At 48.1% G+C, this 26,225-nt stretch overlaps 1 protein-coding gene across 2 annotated transcripts in view; it reads right to left on the reverse strand.

The window, feature by feature from the left end:
- Positions 1 to 26,225, reverse strand: part of LOC136942614 (transcriptional enhancer factor TEF-1-like) — a 34,802-nt gene that overhangs the window by 6,948 nt on the left and 1,629 nt on the right. Inside the window, exons 3-10 of one of the 2 annotated variants that reach the window (XM_067235608.1) lie at positions 13,864 to 14,394; positions 6,460 to 6,524; positions 6,009 to 6,071; positions 3,379 to 3,513; positions 2,598 to 2,644; positions 2,167 to 2,228; positions 1,283 to 1,407; positions 421 to 585 (exon numbers count right to left, since the gene is read on the reverse strand). In XM_067235608.1, coding sequence (XP_067091709.1) covers positions 421 to 585; positions 1,283 to 1,407; positions 2,167 to 2,228; positions 2,598 to 2,644; positions 3,379 to 3,513; positions 6,009 to 6,071; positions 6,460 to 6,524; positions 13,864 to 14,068 — 867 coding nt within the window. In that variant the 5' untranslated portion in view covers positions 14,069 to 14,394. Of the gene's footprint in view, positions 1 to 420; positions 586 to 1,282; positions 1,408 to 2,166; positions 2,229 to 2,597; positions 2,645 to 3,378; positions 3,514 to 5,996; positions 6,072 to 6,459; positions 6,525 to 13,863; positions 14,395 to 26,225 lie in introns of both variants that reach the window. The other variant, XM_067235606.1, reaches the window with a different exon arrangement.

Raw genomic sequence — 26,225 nt, forward strand, 5'->3', positions numbered from 1 at the left:
AAGAATAGAACGAACGTGTTTGTGAGACAAAGAGAGAAGAGTAGCGATAGAAAGTGTGTGTGAGAGAGACACACAAAGAAAAAGAGAGAGGTGGAAAGAGAAACAGAACAGGGAGATAGAGGGAGGGAGAGAGAGATAAAGCTACAGTGGTTTCCCATAATCTCACTCACCTGTCGAAGGGCAGGTGTTCAAACAAAGGCACCATCGTCCCCAACAGACACACACACACCTCACGCGCACACACACACACACACCGTCAGTCACAAACACACCCACACTCACTCCCTCACTCACAGTCACTCCCACCCCCACACACAGTCACACACACACACCCTCAGTCTCTCACACACTCACAAACACACCCCCATGGTCACGCAAACCTCACAAACACACTACACGCGCACACACACCGCAACTCACCCAGAACTTGATGAGGAAGAAAGAGTTGTGAGGGCCTTTCCCAAACAGCTCCTTGAGGCCTCCCTTCTTCTCGGGGAACTTGTCGTAGATCTGCCTTATGTCCACAGCCTCCAGCAGGGGGTCGCTGTATGTGTAGCTGGTCTGGCCTATGTGCACAAACAGGTGCTGAGGGGGGAGGGAGAAGAGAGGGAGGGATGGAGAACATCGATAGAGAGGAGGGAAAAGGACGAAAAAGAGCGAGAGGAAAGAGAAGAGAGAGAGACAAAGATGAAGAGGGAGATATTAAACGCACGCTCCATATTTGTGTTGGATTTTAGTAGAATATATGGTCCAACAATGTGTGGATGACATCTGGCCATTCTTGTATTACATTTTTTATCAGACACCTTGTTTGAAGACTACAGGGTTGTTTCAAAGTCACTGGTGCCTACACTAAGAATAACACCCACTGTCCAAGTATGAAAGATATGGTAAGATAAATGTTTGCTGTCTTAAAGATATATAAAGAAAAATTATAGCTTACAAACAGTGGCAGAATGACAGATTGCTTGTGTGGACTAGCAGCACATGTATACAGAAGTCAGTGTCTGGAGAACAGCCAAATAGACGTCACTGTTGTTTGTGCTCCATTCTCTCTCGTGTGTGTGTGTGTGCGTGTGAATGTGAGCGTGTGTGTGTGCATAACCATATGTATTGTATCTGTGTGTCAATCACATACGTGTACCTGTGTGCGTGCGCATCTCTGTTTCAGTACGTGATGTGTGTCTCTGTGTGTGTGTAGGTACGTGCTTACCTATGTGTGTGTGTGCGCGCACCTGTGTGTCCATGTCTGTGTTAATGTGTGTGTGTGTGTGCTGCTCACGTCGTCAGGGCCCCTCTGCTGCTCCAGGAAGGAGGAGAACTCGACCAGCCTCAGCTTGGTGGTGCCCACAGAGCGGCCCTGCCAGGCGGGGGCGCTGGGCGAGGGGGCGGGGGGGGGCTCGTACGCTGGGGAACACACACACATTAATACACACACACACACACAAATACACACACACACATTAATACACACACACACGCAAATACACACACACAAATACACACACACACACACACACACACACACAAATACGCACACACATTAATACACACACACACAAATACACACACACACATTAATACACACACACACACACACACACATGAACACACACACATTAATACACACACACACACAAGTAGACACACACACATGAACACACACACATTAATGCACACACATTAACACGCACACACATATATTAACACACACACGTATTAAAGGTTGTGTAGGCAAGTTGTGCGAAAGCGAGCTATTTTTGCTTCAATTCCAAATGTTTCAAACCATAATATCCCACCCCCTCCCTTCAAAGCGACTCCCACAAATCTATAGAAACGCACATTGAGTGCAGGGGCAGAGTGCGCGCAATTAGGCAGACAGACAGGTAGCCCGTCCAATCATTAGTCACGGTACGGCTTAATGATTGGTTTGTTTATTACAGTCTTGCGACACCCACAGATATCGGATTAATTTCATATTACTGTCAAACCTTAATATGTATTCCACACACACCCACAAAAAAAAAGAGCCGTAAATTCAAAACCGTTTTCGAACTCATGAAATCCCCAGGTCCCTAATGCCAGATCATTAGAGCCATCAGCCAACCGGCGTCCCTGTATCTGCACTGAAAGGCTGGCAGCAGGGCCCTGCAGGGACACGCTTACCTGAGATGGTGGTGGTCACCGCGGTCTGGATGGGGTAGGCCTGCTGGGTGAAGGGCTTGATGCTGAACAGAGAACACACACAGGTGATCAGCATCGTGACCAGGTCAGACCGAACGCAGCAATGGCTCGGTGTGCCCAGTTTAATGAGACGCCGTTGCGCGAGGCGCGCCGCGATTGGCGCTGGTCGCCGACAGCCCTCCTGTATTATCAGGGGGCTCTGTTCCCTTCTGCTCGCTTCTCAGGGGGAGGTCATGGAGAGTGCTTCTCTGGCCTCCACAGGGGGGGAGGCCAGGTCAATCAGACGACAGGGACTCGCTGTGTTAACAGTGGGTTACAGTGGGAACGTGCTGTCTTGTTGGGTGAGGTAATTTGGCCAGGAAGGCGATGGTGGAGGAGATGAGGTGCGAGGCAGGAGAGAGAGAAGGACTTACTCTTGTGAGGATCCCGGCTGTCCGGCAGACATCATACCCTGCCAGAACTAAACACAGAGGCAACAGAAGAGTTCCGTTTGTACAGGTTTGTTAAAGTACAAATACATTGGAATTGTTGTTCCTGCTCCTATCGGCTGTTTCGAGCTGTCTATCCTATGCGGTGGTTTCAAAGGTTCATTTCGACATGAGTAGAAATAAGCTTGGACGAGCTCTTCAGTCGTGAGCATTTAGCAGTGCATGTCTGCTCATCAGTCCTGCAAATCTGTCTTTTCTCTGCATGTTGTGTTTAATATCCTGTTGAACTGTCTCACAACAGACTGCACCCACAAAATGGTTTGATATCGCTCTTCTGATTATGCTATCATCTATTAATCCTGCAACTATGCAATATTGTATTTGAGACGTTTTTGTTGGACTGTAGTTGCAATATTATTGTTGTTCATCATGCCTGGTTGGTAAGATGTGGTTACTTGGCACTGTTCCTGGTAAATCCAGACTGTTCCGTGACTCTGTCTGATCACAGAAACACTGTTAGAACTATGCACTTCTGATCCTTGATCTTTTTGCTGGAACTCATTATGAGTGTGTGTGTATCAATTTGTGTGAGTGTGTATGTCTCCAAGTGTATCTGTCTGTGTGTGTGTCTGTTGGTGTATCTGTGTGTGTGTGTCTGTATCTGTGTATCTGTGTGTGTGTGTGTGTGTGTCTGTATCTGTGTGTGTGTGTGTGTGTGTCTGTATCTGTGTATCTGTGTGTGTGTGTGTGTGTGTGTGTGTCTCACCCCTGCTGCCCCAGGGAAGCTGGGTCTGGGTAGCCCAGGAAGGCCCAGCTTGCTGTGGATGGCCGTGGCCGAGACGATCTGGGCCGAGGACATGGAGGCCATGCTCTGGAGGGCCTTGTCCTTCACGTTCTGGTCCTGGACAACCACAACAACATCAGCGTCAACAACGAGCCGCAGGCAAACGAGCACACGCTTCTGCGGAAGGTCGCAGTCCCACGCACTCACAGACCTACAAGCAGGTGTCAGGTGGCTGAGGGGTTGGGGAATCGGGCTAGTAATCTGAAGGTTGCCAGTTCTAACTCAAAATGACGTTGTGTCCTTGGGCAAGGCACTTCACCCTACTTGCCTCGGGGGAATGTCCCTGTACTTACTGTAAGTCGCTCTGGATAAGAGCGTCTGCTAAATGACTAAATGACCTACAAGCAGGTTGCAAAACCCATGTTATTGATTGTTAGCAGCCCTCCAAAAACAACACAGGTTGGAGGACGGTCCACTGAGAGAGTGGGTCCGTTTTGTACACAAACTGGGCTCACACGCTGCTTATGCTCGGAAACCACGACCTCTGCTCTGATCCGAGGATACTTCAGTGGCGAACCTTGCCACTGCTCTCTGCCCTTTTGAGGGCGGGAGAGAACAGGTTGGTTTCTATAAGAACACAGGACATTTCCTTCCAGAGGAGCAGGAGGAAGTACTGTCATGCCGGGAACAGGAAGCAGGAAGTGAAACAGGGGCATGACCAAGCACGACTCCCGAAGACAACATGACAACCATCTCAACCATAACCAATCCCAGCAGGGCATCCATGTCGATTCTAATATGTTAATGAGGAGAGTCAAGATGAATGAACAGGCTCTGTGGCGGATGAAGCAGGGCGGGGCTAAGGTCAGTGAAGGCTGCAACTGCAGAAGGAAAACCTTCCTGTCTGACACACAGACAGGCAGACACACAGGCAGGCAGATAGGTGAACTGACACACGGAACAATAGATGGACAGACAGGTAAGCAAGCAGACACACAGGTAGACAGACAGGTAAATAGGCAGACAGACAGGGCAGAAGCCTAGGGAGGGTGGGGGGGTTAAATGAGGTCAGGGTAACTACTCACCATCCTGGTGACCTGCACACACACAGAGAGAGAGAGAGGAGGGTGCAGCTATAAGACCCCAGTAGAACACATAGGACCACAATAGAGATAAACACAGAGAGAGACCCTGCCAGTCAATTAGCATTCCTCGGACTGGGAGAGTGGGCACTCTTTTGTTAGTTACAGGAAGTAATTATGCCTGGAGGGGGGAGGGTGGGGGGCTGAGCGGACCGAGCCAATAAGAACCCTCGGATGTTGGTAATTAGGAGCCCTGGATACAGGAGTCACTGCGTCAGGCATCCTGTCCGTCACCACGGCAACCCAAACCAGGAAGGCGCGGGTACACACAGGCTGGGCAGTCTTTACCCATAATTCAACTGTCCACTACTGTTCATGCTTCTACTGTAGGTGGGCTCGACGGAGCCCCTGGCTGTGTTACTGTAGGGCTGTTTTACTGTAGGGCTGTGTTACTGCAGGGCTGTGTTACTGTAGGGCTGTGTTACTGCAGGGCTGTGTTACTGTAGGGCTGTGTTACTGCAGGGCTGTGTTACTGCAGGGCTGTGTTACTGTAGGGCTGTGTTACTGCAGGGCTGTGTTACTGTAGGGCTGTGTTACTGCAGGGCTGTGTTACTGCAGGGCTGTGTTCAGGGTTCTTGCAGGTTTCAGCAAGTCAAATTTAAGACCTTTTTAAGACATTTTAAGACCATAAAGATTGAAATTTAAGACCTACACGACGCATTACCCTAAAAAATATTTTAAAAAAATAAAATAAAAAAAATAAAAAATATTTCAATGAATTCAGTAATTGAAAAAGCATACATTTAATTTACAGATAAAACAAACACATTAGTAATTTTTGAATATTTTTTGGGCAAAGTTTGCAGCGAGTCTTGTACCTGGAGCTGGGTACCGCTTGTAACCAACAGCGGAAATCGCTGTGATCTAGCCATGTCTCGTTGAAAGTACACTTTCCCATTTTCCACACTTAACCGAACTTTAACTCTGAGGAAGCGCAGACGTATTTCGCGGGCAGGTATTGCATTTATGACAGGATTTGTAGTTTTATCACTGTGTACATACCAACACCAATATCCCCAGAAAGAACTACAACACACCGAACCAACGTTCTGAGGGCAGCGTTCTGCTGGTTTCGTTTGAAGAGCTCCGCTTTGTAGGCTGCGACTCAATACTTTTTTGCTACTTTGTCATAACTTTCTGCGGCCAGCGGTTCTGGAAATGAACGAGGGTAAAACCTTTTTTAGACCTGACTAAATTAATTTTAAGACCTCGGATCAAAATATGGCAGTTTTTAAAACGTTTTAAGGCCTTATATTTAAAGTTCCGAATTTTAGACTTTTTAAGACCCCGCGGGAACCCTGTGTGTTACTGCAGGGCTGTGTTACTGCAGGGCTGTGTTACTGCAGGGCTGTGTTACTGCAGGGCTGTGTTACTATAGGGCTGTGTTACTGCAGGGCTGTGTTACTGCAGGGCTGTGTTACTATAGGGCTGTGTTACTGCAGGGCTGTGTTACTGCACACGCAATCTCACCTTCAGTTTGGAGTGGAACTCTCTGGATTTCCTCCGGGCTAAAACCTGGATATGACTGGAGACCTGTTGGAGAGGGGGGAGGGAAGACAAGAGAGAGAGAGAGAGAGGAGCAGGGGAGGAGAGGGGGGAGAGAGGGAAACAAACAGTCTGTAACCATGACGATGAAAAGACTCCCCTTAACGGTGGCAAACAAACAAAACACACACACACACACAACACACACATCCCTTGAATATCCACTTCTCTTCCTGGCTATATAAACTAGGGAATAGAGAGAGAGCACCTGCAGTGTGGAGACATAGTAGCACTGCCATGACTCCTAGATCCCTCCAAGATAACTCCTAGATCCCTACTGGATCACTCCTAGATCTCTCCTTGATCTCTCCTAAACTCCAGGATCTCTGTGTTAAAGGGGTTAGGGGTTACTGCCTCAACAGAAACTCTGCCTCACCTGCTTCCTCGTCCTGGTCTTTCCTGTTCGGAGCTTAATGTATCTTGCTATTAACTCGTTGCGACCTGCAAGAGAAGAAACAGTGGATGACTGTTATAACATGTGAATGATTCAATGTTCACGATAGTTACAATTGCGTAATTTCCGGCATAAATATGCAAACATTAGCATACAGACATGGAATGTTCTTTTTGGTTGAAACAGGTTTGTGTGCGTGTGAGTGTGTGTGTGTGTGTGTGAGAGTGTGCGTGTGCCTTTCCTTTACAGGGTGCCATTTTGTTAAGTGGTGTCTGAACACCCTCTGACCTCGTCTGAGGGAACAGCATCTGGGGTTCTCCAGCCTTGTGACACCACTGACCCCCGCGACTCCCCCAGCCGCTCTCTCCAGCCCCGGCCTGCACTGTAATCTGCGGGCCTCCCGCCCCCTCTCCTCCCCGCTCCCAGTCACTCACACACTGTGTACACCTCACACCACAATACAGGCATTCAGGCAGACGCCTCTCCGCCTGATCAAAGGCCCGCAGACTACCAGCTGTAAGCATGTGCTTACTGCTGAATTATTCATTCATTTCACCAGATTGAAAACACGCTCAGCAGGACTTGGCAGGCGTGTTGAACAAGAGAGAGGGAGGGAGGGAGAAGGGAGGGAGATGGAGAGGGAAGGAGAGAGGGAGAGAGGGAAGGAGGGAGGGAGAGACGGAGAGAGAGGGAGAGGGAAGGAGAGAGGGAGAGAGGGAAGGAGGGAGGGAGAGACAGAGAGAGAGGGGGAGGGAAGGAGAGAGGGAGAGCGAGTGAGAGAGTGGGATGAATGGAGTGAGCGATAAAGATATTGAGGGGGAAGACAGAGAGAGAGGGAGGAAGAAAGAGAGAGAAAGTAAAGCGGAAAAGAAAAGAGGGGTTGTTGTTAAATTATTAATTTAAATCAAGTTTTAATTTAAATGTAATTTTTCAAGTTTTAATTTAAATGTGATTAAAATTATTAACTTAACAGACAATTTAGCAATCCACCAGTCCCCACGTCGCACCACCTCTGAACGCCTAACACACCTTCACACACAAACACACACCTCCAACTATGCTGCAAACTGGGATACGCAAAGATGCACTTTGACCTGTTGTTCTGCTCTCACAGACATGCTACAACGGTCAGAGAGGAGCAGGGACCTCTGGTTCTGGACAGTGGAGTGATGTCTGTTTATCACTGGATAGGAAGCTCAGGTCTCTCTCTGGCATTTAGAAGTTGGTGTGTCGAGGAGGGTTTTCTGATCTAGATTGAATATTCTGCCCCTTATCCGGTATCTGTCGGTTTCTCATCTGCGGCAGTGCTGTTTGACAGACTGAGGGGCATGGAGAAGGCCCAGCCCACTGATCCACTGTGACCTGTTTAGAACCAGTCAGAACCGGTTACGACCTGTTCTGCAGCAGTTATAACCGGTCATGACCTGCGGAGACGGAGGGACAGGCCCGTCGTTAACCACTCGTCTTCATACAGATTCGACAGTGACGAAGAATGAGTTGAATAGATGGTACAGTTTATGTCCCACCTGGAGAGCCCCTCTGTCCCTCTATCTTTCCATCCCTCCGTCCATCATTCTATATGCCACCGTCTCTTATCCCTCTATCTCTGTATCTCTGACCAGCATGTTCACATTAATCCTCCACGCTCCTCTCCACCCAGGACACAATATACCGGGCCTCAGGCTAGCCTTATAGGAGAGAGAGAGAGAGAGCGAGAGAGAGAGAGAGAGAGGAAGAGAGAGAGAGAGAGAGAGAGAGAGAGAGAGAGAGAGAGAGCGTGTGTGCAGCCAGGGCCCTCCTCCCAGTGAAAGGCTCCATATTGTGTCCAGGGTCTTTGTGATGCTAATGTGAGCCTGGGACCCTGCAGTCCTCCATCATGGCTGCAGGGACAGCCAGCCTATTGTCCAGAGGATCAGGGTCTTTCCTCCTCCACACACACACACACACACACGTGAGCAAGCCAACACAAGCCCACACACAAACCTGCATGCTAGTACATACACACATCACACTTGAACTACAATGTTACATTCTGCCACACACACACACGCGTCTACACACACCCACACACACTCGCACAGAGGTGCTTAACATATGATAGAAATACTGTTCTAATGACAACACACTCTCAGGCCCTACAAACGGACCAACTACAGTAGTTAAACATTATCAATGCACTGTTACCTCCTCTGGCCAAGGTTAGAGCACATTCATCTGCTGTGTGTGTGTGTGTACAGTATGCTGAACACTGTGGTGTAAAGTACCACTGGTGTTCTCAACCTGCTGTAGACCTTCTCTAAATCCCTGTGACAGCACAGAGATTTAATTGCCCCTGTGTGTGTGTGTGTGTGTGTGTGTGTGTGTGCGTGTGCGTCCGACCAGATGGTGCTGGCTGACCAATCCCACGGCAGGGAGATACAGGGCTTATAGTGATATGATCGCCTGCTCTATGCAGGCACTGAGTTCAGCCTTCATCACTCCTCCAAAGACAGCCATTCACACACACACACACACACACACACACACACACACACACACACACACACACATACACACACTTGGCTATGGAGGCTGACATCTGACTGCAGTCGACCAGCTGGCCATTCTAGGAGGCTTAACGGTACATTATGACATCCCCCCTCATCTCCCCAGCCCCCTCACCCCCCTGCCCCCAGGCCCATGAAAAGGCCCAGAGAGAGACCTCAAGGCCAAAGTCAGATGGCCAGAAACCGTGACGTGACGAGAGCTCCCCTTCTTATCAACGGACCAATGGAAAAACACGGGAGTACTTCCTCGTCTAGCAGCCAATCCAGACACAGCAAGCTGCTCTCTCTCTCTCACTCTCTGTTCTTCTCTGTCTTTCTCTCCCTCTCTCTACCCTCTGTATGTCTCTCTCTCTCTTTGTCCCCCTCTCTCTCTTTCTCTCTCTCATTTTGTTTTTCTCTCTCCCTTTTTCTCACTCCATTTCTCTCTCACTTTCTCTGTTTCTCTCTTTCCCTCTCGTTCTCCTTTTCCCTCTCTCCCTCTTTTAATATCTGACATCTGGAGAATGGCGATCTGGAAGAAAGTCAAACATCCAGATCCTAAAACATGTGATTATTTCATGCAATGGCTTTCAGATGTTTGTAAACTGCACAAGGCCACTACAGTGCCGGTTCACCATTCCAGACCACATGGGTTTAGAAGCCAAACCTTGGTGTAGCCTGGCAATCCTGTAGTGTTTGTATTTCAATAAGAATAAATGAAATGAAATCCATTTGTATTTCTTTTGCTCTTTTTACAACTAATGTCACAGAACGTTTTACAGCTGCCCATATTGTAAATCCCTTATTAGCTATGCTTCCTAATAAGTGTGTGTGTGTGTATGTGTAAGTCTGTGTGTGTAAGTCTGTGTGTGTGTGTAAGTCTGTGTGTAAGTCTGTGTGTAAGTCTGTGTGTGTGCGAAGCACAGGGGCTGGAAACATCACAGTGACATGCTGGAGTTCACACATGGGAAACAACCTCAGGTGACTGCAGCTACAGCTTAATCATAGCCTCACAGCCTCTCCAGTCTCCCGTCTCTCCGGCCTCACAGCCTCTACAGCCTCATGCCTCTGTAGCCCCACAGTACTCTGTCTCCACAGCCTCACAGCCTCTAAAACCTCCGGTTTGATATATTTCCCTTCTGCCTCCTGTTTTAGAGGCTGAACCCCCACAGCCTTTAAAGCCTTCCTTCTCAGCCTCTTCGAGGTCAGTATGTGGAGTCTCTACATCCAGGTCGTTACCTTCACAACCTCCCTACTCCCCATTGGCCACCCTCAGCCTCTAGTCTCCCTGACCCACCCTTAGAAAGTGACCTGTGTGTTTCCCCTTGGGACTTAGACTTGGCAGAAGCTGACAGGATTCTCACATCTCATCAACATATACTGTATTAATATAGATATACACGATGCAGAAATGTTTAGTGGCCTTTCACTAGCAGTGACGTTGTGTGTGACAGCAAGCACAGGCATGCCCTGCTCAAACACCTAACCCACAGGAGGTTTCCCTTTCTCTCCCCTCCCCCCTCATTCTCTCTCTACCTCTCTCCCCCAATTCTCTCCTCCTCCTCTCTGTCTCTCCCCTAAGTCTCCCCTTCTCTCTCTCTCCCTAATTCTCCCCTTCTCTCCCCCAATTCCCCCCTCCCTTCTCTCTCCTTCCATTTTAAAGCATGGCGTAAGCCGAGTTGTCTATGTGATAATCATCCACACAAAGTGTTTCCTGCCCTCTTCAGAGAGGAGCTCTTCCAGGCTTCCTACAGTCCCGACAACCTTCAACAACCTTCAGAAGCTCGGCTAGGAGGGAGCTAAGCTATCTGCCAGCGTCGCTCTCTATCTACGTCCCTGCTCCTCTCAGAATCCACCCTCTGAACCAACCGTCAAACTCTCTTTCCCCCAGTAAACTCTCAAACTCTCTTTCCCCCAGTAAACTCCTAGGCTGCTTCCAGACTCTTCTCCGTCACCTGCGTCTGCTGTCGGACAACACAGGGCCTGAGGAGCAACTGTCCTTTCACAGGAAGCAGAGTAAACCGGCGGTCCCCCCCCAAAACTCAGCTGTCTTTAGCAAGCGTGTATCCTAAACAGCAAGTATGAAAAGAACCCTTTGTCCACCATCCTGACACAGACAGAGGGGAACTTCCTGTTCTGAGTGACGAGACTTCCTCTCGGTAAAGGTAAACACATGGCGGGAGGGAAGACAACCAGTGCCGTGTGTGAGAGAACTTGTATCTTTGTTGCACTAGCATGTATGACCTTCCTAGTAAACTCTGGTGGGTGTAACACATTCATTCAACAGACCCTTTAAGACCCCAAACAAACAGTACAGGGGGATTTTGAACCTGCAACCTCTTGATCAGCAGTCAAACACTCTAGCCGCTGAGCTATACCCATTTGCACGTACGTCGTACTGTGAGGATGTGGACTCGAGGAAGGGTTGGTGAGTCGAATGTGCTTGCTAGCCTCAGGGAAACCCCAGAATGACTCCGACCTCCGACCCCTGTTCCCTTCCCAGCATGCTTTGAGACAGCCCGGAGGGTAATGATAGCAGGCCGTCTCTAACAGACACAGCATGCCTCAAATATCCATCACTCTGTTAGTCCTCTGTTTCAGTTACACTCAAACACAGAGGATACCAGAGGGAGAGAGAGAGCGAGAGCGAGAGAGAGGGAGAAGCAGAGAGAGTGAGAGACACAGAGAGGCAGAGATAGAGAGCGAGAGAGAGGGAGTGAGAGGGACAAGCTCTGCTTCACCAAGGAGGAAAACAGACATTGTTTACAAGCTGTAGGCCGTCGCCATGGTGACAGTTGCAATTAGCGGCATTGAGAGGAGGGAGATGAGGGCCGGGGGAGCACTCCAGTCGCTCCTCCGGTCCCTCCATCCTCCATGCCTTTACTCCCTGTAATTCCTCCCCTGCCTCCCTCCTTACCATCCCTCCTTTCCTCACCTCCATCTTCCCTTTATGCCCCGTTCGCTCCCCCCATCGTTCCTGGTACGCTCCCACTGTTGATCCATCCCTCGCTCTGTCGTCCCTAGTAACCAGATTCATCTCTGATTCCCAACCTACTCTATCCATCTTTCTCTCCCTCCGTCTCCCCTCCTATTTTCCCTCCCTCCCTCCTGCCAACAAACATGTTGTGAGAACACAGCCTCTGTGTCCTAATCTCGATGCAGCCGGGCGGACATCAAATTAAGTTGTTATTGAATCCAGGCTGTCTTTGGTGCCAGCTCCCCCTTTCTCTTTATCTCAGTCTTATTTCTCTCTGTCTCTCTCCCACCCCCACCTCTCTCTCTTTCTTTTTTCTTTCTTTCTTTCTCTCTCCCACTCTCAAATGTCCCTCTCTCTCTCTTTCTCTCTGACTAACAAATGCAAACCTTTGTAGTTATCTCAGCCAGTCATCTCTCTTCATCAGACTCAAGAACGTTCTTCATCAGAGTGAAGCACCTCTATTCCTGCTCCTGGGCGGTGAGACGACTGAGGGAGACGCTGGTCCTCACCGCAGCCCTCTGTAACCACCCCACGGCCTGCCTCACTAACCACCCCACGGCCTGCCTCACTGCCTCACTAACCACCCCACGGCCTGCCTCACTAACCGGGACAGCCCACAAACGATAAAAAGTTGTTCGGCGCTCGCAGAGAAATCTGGGTGTTTTTTTTGTGCCAAACGCTAACACCACCTTAAATTAAAACATGTATAAATAGAAATTTCAACGTTTAGGCCAAGTCACGTTGTTATGGCAACAAAAAGACAAGTCTGCCTGTTCTACCACAAAAGGTGTTCTACTTTGACTGTGCGGCTCCATGTTCCAGTCGACAGAGAATGTGTTTATAAAGGTAAACACAGGCAACAGTAAACCTGACTTTAGCAAGAACAAACACACCCTAACTCTTCACTACATGCACCTCTATGAACACTGACAGCATGGGAATAATAGAAAATTATATTTTCATTTAGCAGAGATTTGATCCAAATCGGATACAATAGAGTGGATTCAAACTTGTGACCCCTTGATCTACAGTCAAGGGAGTTATTGGTCTACAGTATGTTCAATCATGTCACAGGACTGGATATTGGTTTATATCTAATACTGTCACATAGCTGCTAATCATTCACACTCTGTACCACAGATGACAGGACTTGTCAGCTGTACAAGTCTTATGTGCCCTTTTTACAAGCAATGCCACAAACGGCTTCACATGTGCCCAAAGAACAGCACCTAAACCGACCAAACTGGACACACCAATGTTCTCACACCTATCCATTTGTCCGATCGATAAAACTCAAAGGGTGATGGGGTTCAGAGGCTTGGCTCCCGGTCTAGTTTGGTGTTGTTCATAAACCACCTGATCCTACGCTAGCAACGTCCAGCTGACAGACAGAGTGCTGAAGAGACTACACATCTCCTTATGGAAGTCTGGGGGTCTGTCACTTCTACAGAATTACACACAATCTCCCTGGCTGTCTGCTGTGTGTCTGACCAAACAGAACCGGACAGAGAAAGGGAGAGACAGAGAGACACAGAGAAAGAGAGAGAGGGAGGCAGAGAGACAGAGAGATGGAGAGAGAGATGGGATTGAGACAGAAAGATGGAGTGACAGAGAGAGATGGAGAGAGACAGAGAGAGAGATGGAGAGAGACAGAGAGCGATATGTAGAGAGACAGAGAGAGAGATGGAGAAAGACAGACAGAGAGAGATGGAGAGACAGAAATGGAGAGAGACAGAGAGAGATATGGAGAGAGACAGAGAGATGGAGAAAGACAGAGAGAGAGAGAGACAGACAGAGAGAGATGGAGAGAGACACGCTGAGAGAGAGATGGAGAAACAAAACACACACATCCCCCAGCTGTCCTGCCCCAGCTCTTGTACTCACCGTACATCTTGCCTTCGTCAGAGAGGATGATCTTCCTCCGGCCGCAAGGAGGGTAGATGGCCAGTGCCTCCTGGAAGCTCTGCTCGATGTCCGGGCTCCACACACCCTCCGGGTCCCCGTCCACGCCCTTGTCCCCGGATTCACTCAGATGCTCCATGTCCTCCCCAGTACTCTCGCTGCCACTCCAGCTGCTGTGGTGGTCCATGGTGACCTCTCTGGGTTGCTGAGGCTAACTCTAACAGGGTTGATGCTAATTGGGGTAATGCGAACTAGGCTAATGCTAAGAAGGCTAATGCAACTAGGCCAATGTGAACTGGGTTGATGCTAAGAAGGATAAAATTAACTAGACTAATGCTAACACAGCCTAATGCTAACCAAGCTAATGCTAGCAAGGCGACGGGTGCTTGACCAGTAGTAGGAAACCAGGAGTAGCAAATGCTAACCACAGTAGCAATGCTAACCCAAGTAATGAGGATAACAATGGTGGCTGGTCCAAGACCCCGGCCAGCAGGGAAGGAGGAGAAGGAGGACCTGGAGAAAGAGGAAACCACACAGAGAGTCAGCTGGTTAGTTGCTGTAGGCACAAGGAGCCCAGAAAGGAGAGCAGCTATTGTTTATGCTTCAGCCCCAGGCCTAGCTCTGGCGCTGAGGACTCATTTGGAAACAGGACCCAACACACACACACACACACACACACACACACACCCACCCTCCGCTAGAGGATGGAAGCAGAGAGGATGGAGCCGAACCATCCACACCAGGACCAGAACCAGAACTAAAGTCCAGACTGCTAGTTGGAGGCAGTATGAAGACCTGGAACTAACCAGGCACCTGGAGCAGACCAGACTTGGAGAGGAACACCACACACACACACACACACACACACACACAGTTAGTTAGAGAGAGAGAACAGCAGCTGCCTGCAGCATTGCCACATACTGTAGTACAGGCTGTATGGCAATGCTATCCTGATCTGGCTTACTGTGGACAAACCAGAGCAGGGAGGGAGTGAGAAAGAGGAGACAGGGAGAAGGAGAGAGAGGGAGAGGCAGAAAGAGAAAAGGAGAGAGAGAGAGACAGACAGAGAGAGAGAGAGAGAGAGAGAGAGAGAGAGAGAGAGAGAGAGAGAGAGAGAGAGAGAGAGAGAGAGAGAGAGAGAGAGAGAGAGAGAGAGAGAGAATCATGTGTTCCTGGCCGGGGAGCTGGCTGGCTGGCGCTGGCTGCTTGTCACTTCTACAGCAGCTCTAAGTTTAACAACAGGAGAACAGGGGGCCAGGCTTTAGACATGGAGATTAGTTAGCTGCTAGCTGCAAGTCCACATTTCTCTCCCGCTTAACATGACTGTATCTGAGTGTGTGTGCATGTGTCTGTGCGTGCGTGAGTTTGTATGTGTGCATGTATGAGTGTGTCTGTGTGTGCGTGTGTGTGTGTCTGTGTGCGATGGGATGGGATTGTTCCTGCCACTTCCTTACACCTGGGTAGAGAGTATGTTATCCAGTAAAACACAAAGCGCAAGCACAAAGAAGGGACGTGACAGACAGAGAGAGGAAAGAGAGGGGGAGAGAGTTAGAGAGAGAGAGGGAGTGAGAGGTAAAGAGAGGTAAAGAAAGTTAAAGAGAGGTAGAGCGAGTTAGAGAGGTAGAGAGAGAGGCAGAGGAGTTAGAGAAGAGAGAGAGGTAGAGAGGGAGTGAGAGGTAGAAAGGGAGTGAGAGGTAGAGAGAGAGAGGTAGAGGAGTTAGAGAGTAAGTAAGTAAGTAAGACTTTATTTATATAGCACTTTCATACAAGAATTACAGCTCAAAGTGCTTTACATAAAAAGAGGGAGAGAGAGGTAGAGAGGTAGAGAGAGAGAGGTAGAGGAGTTAGAGAGGGAGAGAGGGGTAGAGAGGGAGTGAGTGGTAAAGAGAGTTAGAGAGGTAGAGAGAGAGCGGTAGAGGAGTTAGAGAGGGAGAGAGGTAGAGAGGGAGAGGGAGTGAGTGGTAAAGAGAGTTAGAGAGGTAGAGAGAGAGCGGTAGAGGAGTTAGAGAGGGAGAGAGGTAGATAGAGTTAATGAGAGAGGGAGAGAGAGAGCACAAAAGCAAAGGGCTGAGGGATTGTGTGAAGGCTTGATGAACAGCTAATCCACCCCAGCTGCTCCCTCGTTGGACAACACGCACACACACACACACACACACACACACACACACGCAAACAGAGAGCTGTGTTCTGACTGAATCGTCAGATGGCAACTATTGTACTATGAACAAAGTGACTGTATAACAAATCACTCATAACTTAATTTCCATCAACAATAACGAAAAAAACGTATATTTTCCTATATAAGTGCATGACAAGTTATAATTACCTAACCCCTCTGTGGCTTTGTGGAAATCCACAGCTGCCCCCCGCCCCCCACCCCCCCCATCAAGCAGCAGCCCTCTCCTAAGACAAGACTCTATTCATCCCAGCACACTTTGTTGTACAGCGCTGCTCTCAGCATATGCTTCCTCTAGAATATCACGGAGGCGCAATGTGCGTGTGTGTGTTTTTAAGTGTGTGTTTAAGTGTGTGTGTGTGTTCAAAGTGTGTGTGTGTGTGTTTGTGAATGTCTATATGTTTAAAGTGTGTGTGTGTGCATGGGTGTTTAAGTGTGTGTATGTGAGCAATTGTTTGTGTATGTGAGCAATTGTGTGTGTGTGTGTGTGTGTGTGTGTGGTTGGGGGCTGCTAGTAAAGAATCACCCACAGTGCCGACATAGCTCTGACTAACTTTGGTTTTGTGTGCTAGCAACGCTGACTCTGCACAACTAACTCGTGGTCCCAGCGGTGCGTGTGTCTATGTTTGCATCTGTGTGTGTGTGTGGGTTCGCATTTCTGTGCATGTGTGTGTATGCGCATGTGTGTGTGCGGATTCCATTCTAACCACTAAATGACTCTGTTTTTTGGCATGCTCACTCGACCGGACAGGGAGTCACAGGGCTGGTGTGGGTAATGGTTTCCAGCAGCAGGATAAAGACTTCTCACAGCTGACCCTCACTCTCGCCACACACCTAGCTCCACTCCGCGAGGGCCTCGTGTCTCCCTCTGCTCCCCAGGCCCGGCTGCCCTCTCTGGGGCTGCGGAGCCGAGGTGGAGGGGGCGGATGGAGCTCAACCTCTTTCCAGATAAAACCGTGTTTGGATTTATGGTTGTATCCCAATACACAGCTATTCAGCAGCTGCTAATTACAAGAAATACAATTACACAAACTGTTATTTGGATCGTATGTCAAATGGTGTTTACTGGGCTATTTCTGAATATCTCTGATAGGAGCTTTATGTTCCTAGCATAAGGTCGTCACACTGTGTGTTTTCACATGCTGGATGTTGTTAGTATCACAGAACAGATTAAGAGTTAATCCTTACGGATTACCAGAAGATGAGTTGAGGAGTTAGAGATGCACACACCCGCACTGTCTCACACACGCGCACACACACACACAGTACTGTTAGTAAGAAAGTACGAAAGAAAGAAATGTAGACAGTGGCGGCTGGGACTTTGCAGCGGCCTCCCCGCAAAGTCGGAGCTCGAGGCTCCTCCCCTAAATCCACTCAAAATGTATGTCCATCTATAATCTTATACAACTGCCAATAGACTGATTGCTGTCTACCTTTAGCAATATATTCAGCAATGTGAGAGAGAAATAAAAAAAAGTTTAAAAATAACAAAAGCACAATTGCGTCAGCACAACAGCAGCCTATTTGTCATTGTTCAAAACCAAAGACAGCGCTATAGCCTTTTGATAGTTCAGCACCGCCGCTGAAATAACACAATCAATGGAGGGAAAGGAAAACATTCATTCTTGACATTAAGTAAGCAAGTATATTGGTTGCTGGTGAAGACGTGGTGCTGCTATCTACCTGCTGCTGCGGTAGTGTTTCGTCTGTGGAGATGCTGATGATAGCTTCCTCTCTGGCTGGTCTAAAGTGTGTAATCTTTGGGTATTTTGCTTGAGCTTGTTCAGACAACAGTTTATTGCTGCGCTTTTGAGCACCGCTTGCATATTTTCTTTTACTTAGGCTATGTCTCTACCGTCATCTAGAAAAACGTAAAGATTAGCATTTTTGAAATGTGCGCGTTCAATACACAACAGCCATTGTTGCCAGATTCAGGGATTTTGAGACTATTAAGCCCATGGAAGTGGATGAAGATCTGTTACGTTGCCTATATTACGGGATTTCTTTACCCGGTAGTTGAAACTTGGGGCTCTCAATGAGCGCCCTCAAAGTTTTTTACTTTTTAAAATATATATATTTTTTATATAGGCCTAGTCTGTTTTTTGCTATGCAGGGCGGGGGCTTCCCAGCCGCCACTGAATGTAGATAGAGAAAGAGAGTGAGGTAAAGAAAGAGAGAGAGAAGAAAAAGAGAGTGAGAAAGAGAGAAAAAGAGAAAGAGACAGAGAGAGTGAGAGAGCGAGAGAGAGAGAGAGAGAGAGAGAGAGAGAGAGAGAGAGAGAGAGAGAGAGAGAGAGAGAGAGAAAGAGAGAGAAAGTGAGAAAGAGACAGAAAGAGCGAGAGAGAGAGAGCGCGAGAGAGCAAGAGAGAGAGCGAGAGAGAGTCATTTACTCTTCCTCAGATCATCACCAGAACACCCTCATATCCCTCAACCACGGACACATCCCAGCATTTCCACAAACTTCAGAAAACATGTCATCTGTACAGACGCCCAACTCCTACAGTCAGCACTCAACACTTACTAGGATGGATCACCACAGACAGACAGGCAGACAGCCTGTCTGTCAGCGTGTAGTGGATGAACCCATCACCATCAGGTCTGGGGTGTTGCACGCCTGCACACAATGTGTGTCGTCCGTCCCCCCCTTCCCCGGAGTACAAGACCTATCCTCCGACCCCACAATGCAAGACAATGTCTTGTCGCTTGGCAACCTGTTCTGCCCCACTGCTTCAGGTCTAACGTGCTGGGGAGGGGGGTATTGGGGGTGGAGAGGGAGGGGGTGGGGGAGAGGTAAGGGAGTGGTCAGAGGGGGTAGATGGGGTGGGGAGGGAGGTGGCAGGGGGTAAGAAGGAGCAAAGGGGCAGTAGACTGCCGTGATTGGGGCAGTATGTCAGTGGGGCTAGGTGCTGGAGGGGCTGTGTGTGTGTGTGTGGGGGGGGGGGGGGGGGGGGGGGGGGGGGGGGGTTGAGAGGGCCCCTGGTGGCAGATGGGAGAGAGAGATTAGTCATGCAACACTCTTCTGTGGTTACTGGCGACTCTCTCTTCATCTGCTTCTACCCCTCCTTCCCCCTCCCTCCTGGCTTCTCTCTCTCTCTGCTTGCCCACCCTAGTTCACATCTCTCTCTCCTTGTTTTAGTCCCTGCCCCCCCCCCCCCTTCACAGCTATTACAGGCTTGAGTATTCTCCCTCCTCCTTGTTGCTATCTCTGCCTGCCTCAACCCCTCTGCCTGCCTGACCCCCTCTCTCCTCTCCTCTCTCCCTGCAGTCCTCCATCTCTCCTGGCTACTCTCTCCCTCCTGTCCTCCCTCCAGTGAGGGGACAGACGGCCAAACAAACACAATACTGGGATGGGAAGGGATCCATACACAGGGAGGAAAGGGGGGGAGGAAGGGGGAGTGAGCATACCATCCACAGCAAGCAGCTGTCTAACACACACACACACAGTCTTTTTCTTTCTACCCTATCCTGATTCCTGATGCCAGCCTGTGGGGCCTCCTCCCCCAGAGTGTGTGTGTGTGTGTGTGTGTGTGTGTATGCAGGTGTAAAAGAGTCTCCAGGCACATAGGGGTATAAGCACCAGCAAAAACAGAAGAGTATGCCAGAACAGCCATGTGTGTTGTAATGAAATGTAATGATATGTGTGTGTGTGTGTGTGTGAGGAAGCATCACCAGGGGGTTCCTGTTGGTGGCCACACACACACACACACATATCATGTAAGCGCTGGTACGCTGTCAACTCTTGTTCTCTCTCCAGGATGTCTCCAGGATGGAGGTTGTTTATAGTGGGTCCAACAACACACACACACACACACCCCTGGTTTAACCAAGGGCCTTCTCTAAAGCCAACTTTGTCACAGTCAAAAAAGACTGCACAGAAACAAGCTTATTTCACTTCACCTCCAACATTGTGGATTTGGTGTTCTGATGGCACGACAGGATGACTTAAAAACCACTTCTATGAAATGACGGCCACAGTTAGCGACAGATCGATGACCATTTCAATCTCTCTCCCTCAGAAATAAATGTAGAATCAACCATAGCCACTTTTTCTTCCAATATAAAACCAGTCTGGTCCACACACCTGATCCAGATCCAGCCTGATTATCGACAACAGAATAAACAAGTCTCTCCCTCTGAAGAGTACCCTGGATATTAAAGGAGGTCACATGCTTTCAGACCTTGCTATTCACACTCTTGTTCCTTTATCTGTCTGTTTTTTTGTCATTCCTCATAAAGGGAGAATTCAATTAGGCCCAGGCTGACAAGCCCTTTCAGACTGTTCTGAGAGATTTGTTAGCATCTAAATAACAGGTCATAAGCTAGCGAACAGGGACTTCTGTTTCTCTGTATCTCAGAGTCCTGGCAGCCTGACACTGTGCCTCCCCCCCCCCCTCTCTCTCTCCTTTATCCTCTGTTTCTATGTCTTTTTTTTTCACTTTACCCTCTGTCCTTCTCCCCCTTTCTCTTCCCCCCCCCCCCCCCCTCTCTCTCTCTCTCTGAGAGAAAGGCTCGCTGAGTTACTCGCCTGTCTGCACGTCCACTCGTCTATTTACCGACCGCAGCTCTGCGTCTGGCTTCGACGCAAGTCTTTGTCACGCTGTGTAGTAATTGGAAGAACAAGAAGGAAGGGCTTGTGAAGTATGGAAGCAAATCGTTACCAAAATTCAAATGCAAATGCATTTCCAGAAAAGCATTTGCATTTTAAGTATGTGGCTGCATTATTTGACTCATAAATGAAATTACTAATCAATCATCCTATTTGCATTTTAATTTTCTTCTTCAAGAGTGCTCAATCTTTCACTTAATTAAAATGAAAAAGAAATAGACATTTGAGATTTAATTTTCAAAACATGCCCCAGCAAATAGATACCAAAATTAAATTTGAAATGTAAAATTTGAAAATTCAAATGCATTTCCAGAAATGCATTTTCATTTTAAGAACGTGGCTGCAAAATCGTGACCACAATTCAAATTCAAATGCATTTCCAGAAATGCATTTTCATTTTCAAGAAGGTGGCTGCAAAATCGTGAACACAATTCAAATTAAAATGCATTTCCAGAAATGCATTTTCATTTTCAAGAACGTGGCTTCAAAATCGTGAACACAATTCAAATTCAAATGCATTTACAGAAATGCATTTTCATTTTAAGAACGTGGCTGCAAAATCGTGACCACAATTCAAATTCAAATGCATTTACAGAAATGCATTTTGATTTTAAGAACGTGGCTGTAAAATCGTGACCACAATTCAAATTCAAATGCATTTGCAGAAATGCAAAATGAACGAAAAAGCATTCTGAGCGGCGCAGCAGAGTGACGTCAGTAGCCGCTCTTCTTCAGCTCCCTGCTGACCGAGCTACCCATCTTGTTCGGTAGGGAGCGGTGCGCACATCTGCATTGCATTACATTGCAAATGTGCCGGGAAATTGATTGAATTGCCGGGTCTTTAGAGGACGCATCACAGACTGAGCAACTTGATGTCAAACAATGACTAAAACAGTGGCAGAGCTACTATTAATGTGTAAATCTGTGACGGCAGAGTATGCAGCCAAGCTCTCTATGACTTGTTCTACTCGGTCACGGGCATCAGACTCAGATATATTATTAGATTCTACCTGTTCAGCTAATTCTAACAGTGTTTGCACAATTTAAAGGAGCGCCATGGTCTGTGATGCGTCCTCTAAAGCAGCGGTCCCCAACCTTTTTTGCGCCACGGACCGCTTTCATGTAAGACATATTTTCACGGACCGGCAGAACGGACTGGGAGGAAAGATAGGCCCTGTATGCATGTACATTCTGGGTTTGATGTGATCCTAGTTAGTGACTTCCACACTTAATGCGAGCGCACGGAGCGCGCGAGAAAAATAGTTTAGCTGATTTGAGCGAAAAAAGGTTTTGGGAGTTTTATGTAAAATAAACAGCCGTTTTTCAATTGACCCATCTTTAAGTTTCTTAGCCTGGTTTTCCATCGTTATATTGTTACTAGCTAGCTTTCGATGTGTCAGTCCCACTGTTGTGTGTGACTATAAGCTACGACAGTGACACCCGAAGTGCGTTCCTTATATCCAGTTCAGGCCTATTCCATAATTTTGTTTGATTGCTGTCACGGCAGAAAATCCCGCTTGATGTTGGAAATGGAAGCAGGGTTTTCAGTGCTTTAGTGGCGATCTCAGGATAGCCTTCATCCAAAACACCGATAGAGTTGTTGTTTCAAACAGGCTTCATTGAGTGGTAACTATCACTTGTCATGTGTCAAGAGGAAGAGACGCGCATGATACCGTTCAATAAAGCCCACAAACTTGCTAAAAAATTAGTAAACACGCGTCTTTGCAGAGCTTTTTTTGCTCAGGGGAAAGGCCCGCGGAGAACGAGAGAATCAGGTCAGAATAAAACGTATTTCAGACTCTGATAATCAATTAAAAGGAATAATGTTATTAATTATTTTTTGTGCGGCCCGGTACGAAATGACCGGTCCGTGGACCGGTGGGCACCGGTTGGGGAACGCTGCTCTAAAGACCCGGCAATTCAATCAATTTCCCGGCACATTTGCAATGTAATGCAATGCAGATGTGCACACCGCCCCCTACCGAACAAGATGGAAGCTGAAGAAGAGCGGCTATTGACGTCACTCTGCTGCGCCGCTCAGAATGCTTTTTCGTTCATTTTGCATTTCTGCAAATGCATTTGAATTGTGGTCACGATTTTACAGCCACGTTCTTAAAATGAAAATGCATTTCTGGAAATGCATTTGAATTTGAATTGTGGTCACGATTTTGCAGCCACGTTCTTAAAATGAAAATGCATTTCTGGAAATGCATTTGAATTTGAATTGTGGTCACGATTTTGCAGCCACGTTCTTGAAAATGAAAATGCATTTCTGGAACTGCATTTTAGTTTTCAAATTTTACATTTCAAATTGAATTTTGGTATCTATTTGCTGGGGCATGTTTTGAAAATTAAATCTCAAATGTCTATATCTTTTTCATTTTAATTAAGTGAAAGATTGAGCACTCTTGAAGAAGAAAATTAAAATGCAAATAGGATGATTGATTAGTAATTTCATTTATGAGTCAAATAATGCAGCCACATTCTTAAAATGCAAATGCCTTTCTGGAAATGCATTTTCATTTTGTTAACGATTTGCTTCCATAGTGAAGTGTGTATCTTCACAGGCTGACTTGTGGCTTTGCAGCCTCACGTAGTAGCAACTGAGCATGTGGATGGTGAATATTAAAGCTTAATATAATATAAACACATTTCCTTCCCAGCCAAACCCCGGAACGTACACTCACACTCTCACACACACGCCTAAATGGGAAATCAATTTTGAGTGCATGAAAGCAAAAAATCTTGTGAGGGTTTCTAAGCAACAGCTTTCATTTACGGTGGGTTATTTATGTCCCGTAAGCCGAAATAATGTTCGAAAAAATAATTAAGCTAAAATAAAGCACTTAGGCCTGGTTGGAGATTCAACAATCAGGTGGATACAGCATTAATCGGACTCTCATGCCATGTTTAGAATGTTGACAGTCTTACACAAAACTGAAACACAATCGCAACATAATTCCTTCATGAATCAGGTGACCTAAAGCTTCACGTGGGAGATTCTTCATCCTAGACATGCCGCGAGATTTCTCCAGAGGTGTCAGTTTACTGTAACGAAAAAGTCAATACAGCTCCATTCATCGTCTGGTCCACGTACATCTGGACTGTGGTGTCTCATGTCACTTGTCAGGTTTCCTGGCAGTGTATGTGTCCAGTCTACTGTGCTGTCCCCTGGTAGTGGAACATACAGCTGAGTCAGACCAGTATTGGCTGTTTTCCTAATACGGTACCCACTCCCCCCACCCCCACCCCACCCCCAGGAAACAACACCACGAAACCAGGAAATGGAGGCCAGGGGGGGTCAGAGTCACATCAACACACTCTAATAAGTGTGAACCCAGGATCAGTCTGTCGAGTGAGTGTGTGTGATCCCGTCTCGACGCCCAGCAAGGAGAGGGGCTGGAGGGAAGAATAGAAATCTTCTTTCTTTTCCACTTCCCTCTCTCATCTTCACTCCTCGCCTCGCCTTTATTCAAAAAGCAAAATGAAAAACTCCACCCCTGACCTTCCCAGCCAATGGGAGCTTTCAGAGTGAGGGCGAGAGAGAGAGAGAGAGAGAGAGAGGAGAGAGAGAGAGAGAGAGAGAGAGAGAGAGAGAGGGAGGGCAAGGGAGACTTTTGTGATTCGGAGTGTGTTCAAAGCATCTTTGACCCCCGTCACCAGAGTTCCAGTGTACAGTCTGAATGAGGGATGGTGACCCTCCCTCTCTCAACCACCCCCCACCCCCCCCAGAAGCCAACAGAATAACCTCTCTGATTGTGTTTTACCTCCGCTCGCGTTGAAACTCTTTCAACGCTTTTCCATTCCAGACCCACGACCGAGCTGTTGCAACCAGGGCCTCTCGTGTGTTTATATCTTGACTACTTTTACTCAACTTTATATTTTGTTGAAAAAAACATCAGGCAGGAAACACAGAAACCTCACACCTGAAATGAGTTTTTTTCCCTCTCACGAATGATTGGAGACATTAAGCAATATGAAACTTTCCCAGCACCCCCTTGCTGCGGTTATCCCACCATCAGTGTGGGCACCACTGCACTCTGTTCAAGAGGGACAGGAAGTCGTTGATGACAACACATCCTGCTACCAGCCATCGCACAGAATTCAGGAGTGAGCTTTTGTTTCGGGATCTTACTCACAAAATCACAGAGGGATTGGATAGTGCTATCATGTACTGTGAGGGATTTGGTTACACACGTCCACAGGTAGACACGCCCCAGCGTGGTGCAAACGGTGTCCCGCACTGCGTGAGGGGCCAGCCTGCTCCAGCCAGGACTGGCCTGGTCTGGGAGGCGAGGCCAGCTCAAACACCCAGCACCGCAACGCTTTTGTGACGTCAGGTCTACCTTAGGCCATGGGTGGGTGGGCATGGGGGGGCGGTGGAGGGGGCACAGACCAGACCAGGCCTTCTGCAGCCAGCAACACCCCCCCCCCACACACACACACACCCCTCCCACCCCCCCAGGAGGACATCCATTGTTTCCCTGTTCCCCAAACAAAGCCTGCCCCCCCCCACCACCACCCCCTAGCTACGCCCCCACACACACACACACACCAGCTCCACTGCCCTATTGTCGGCCTAACAAACCGGCTCCGAAATGTCATTACATGTGAGTTCTCTTTCTTCTATCACACACTCCATTGGCTCTCTGCTGAATTGACTTCATGAAACACAATCTTTCTCAGAGCAAAATCTATCCTTTTCCTTTATATCTCTCTATCTCATGCTGTCAGACGATCATTTTCATCCAGAAGACGGTGTCTCCGTCTTAGCAACCTAAACCATAACAACGTAACACTGACTTTAGCACTGTCACCTCTTCAAAATATAGATATTTTTTACACAAATAACAACTTTGTACGACCACTGATTCGCAGTGAACCAAAGCAGGGACATTTGATTACAAGTGAGTGAGATCAACGACTGTTTCACCTCACCAGTCTGTCGTTGCCACACGGACTGAATCATCTGTAATCACAATACCGTATGCCTCTCCTTCACTAGAAAGAATGATTACGTCTCAGCTCTCTTGAGTGGACGGCCTACTCTTCCTCCCTTTCTCTCACGCGCAGAGTAAACAGAGAGAGAAAGAGCGAGAGAGAGTTAGGGAGAGAGGGGGGGGGGGGGGGGGGGGGGAGAGCATACGGGCAGCAACTGAAAACTGCCAAGTTGTAATGGCATTGATAAGCAGGGCGAGCAGTTAGCTAGATGTGAGCAATGCACACACAGGCCATATGGTGCCTCCGCCACCGCCGCCTGTTGCTGCAGTGACAATAGAGAGGTCTGGACACACACACACACAGGCTGGCGGGCCAACACATGGCCGTATGTTAGTTGCCGGGTCAGAAGGCAGGCTTTCCACAGTATCCAAGCCCTGAGCAAACGACTGGATCTGCATGGGTTTCCTTCCTCTACAGGTGCTACGAGTCCCCGAACAGATGCCAACTGACGGGGGAGAGCGGGAGAAGTGGGCTGTTTGCTCCCTATGCGCACTTACACACACACACACGTACACACACACACACTCTCCCTCGACCCCCTCCTCTTTTACACCCCCCCCC

The sequence above is a fragment of the Osmerus mordax genome, chromosome 4, assembly GCF_038355195.1.
Source record: "Osmerus mordax isolate fOsmMor3 chromosome 4, fOsmMor3.pri, whole genome shotgun sequence".
Classification (NCBI taxonomy): Eukaryota; Metazoa; Chordata; class Actinopteri; order Osmeriformes; family Osmeridae; genus Osmerus; species Osmerus mordax.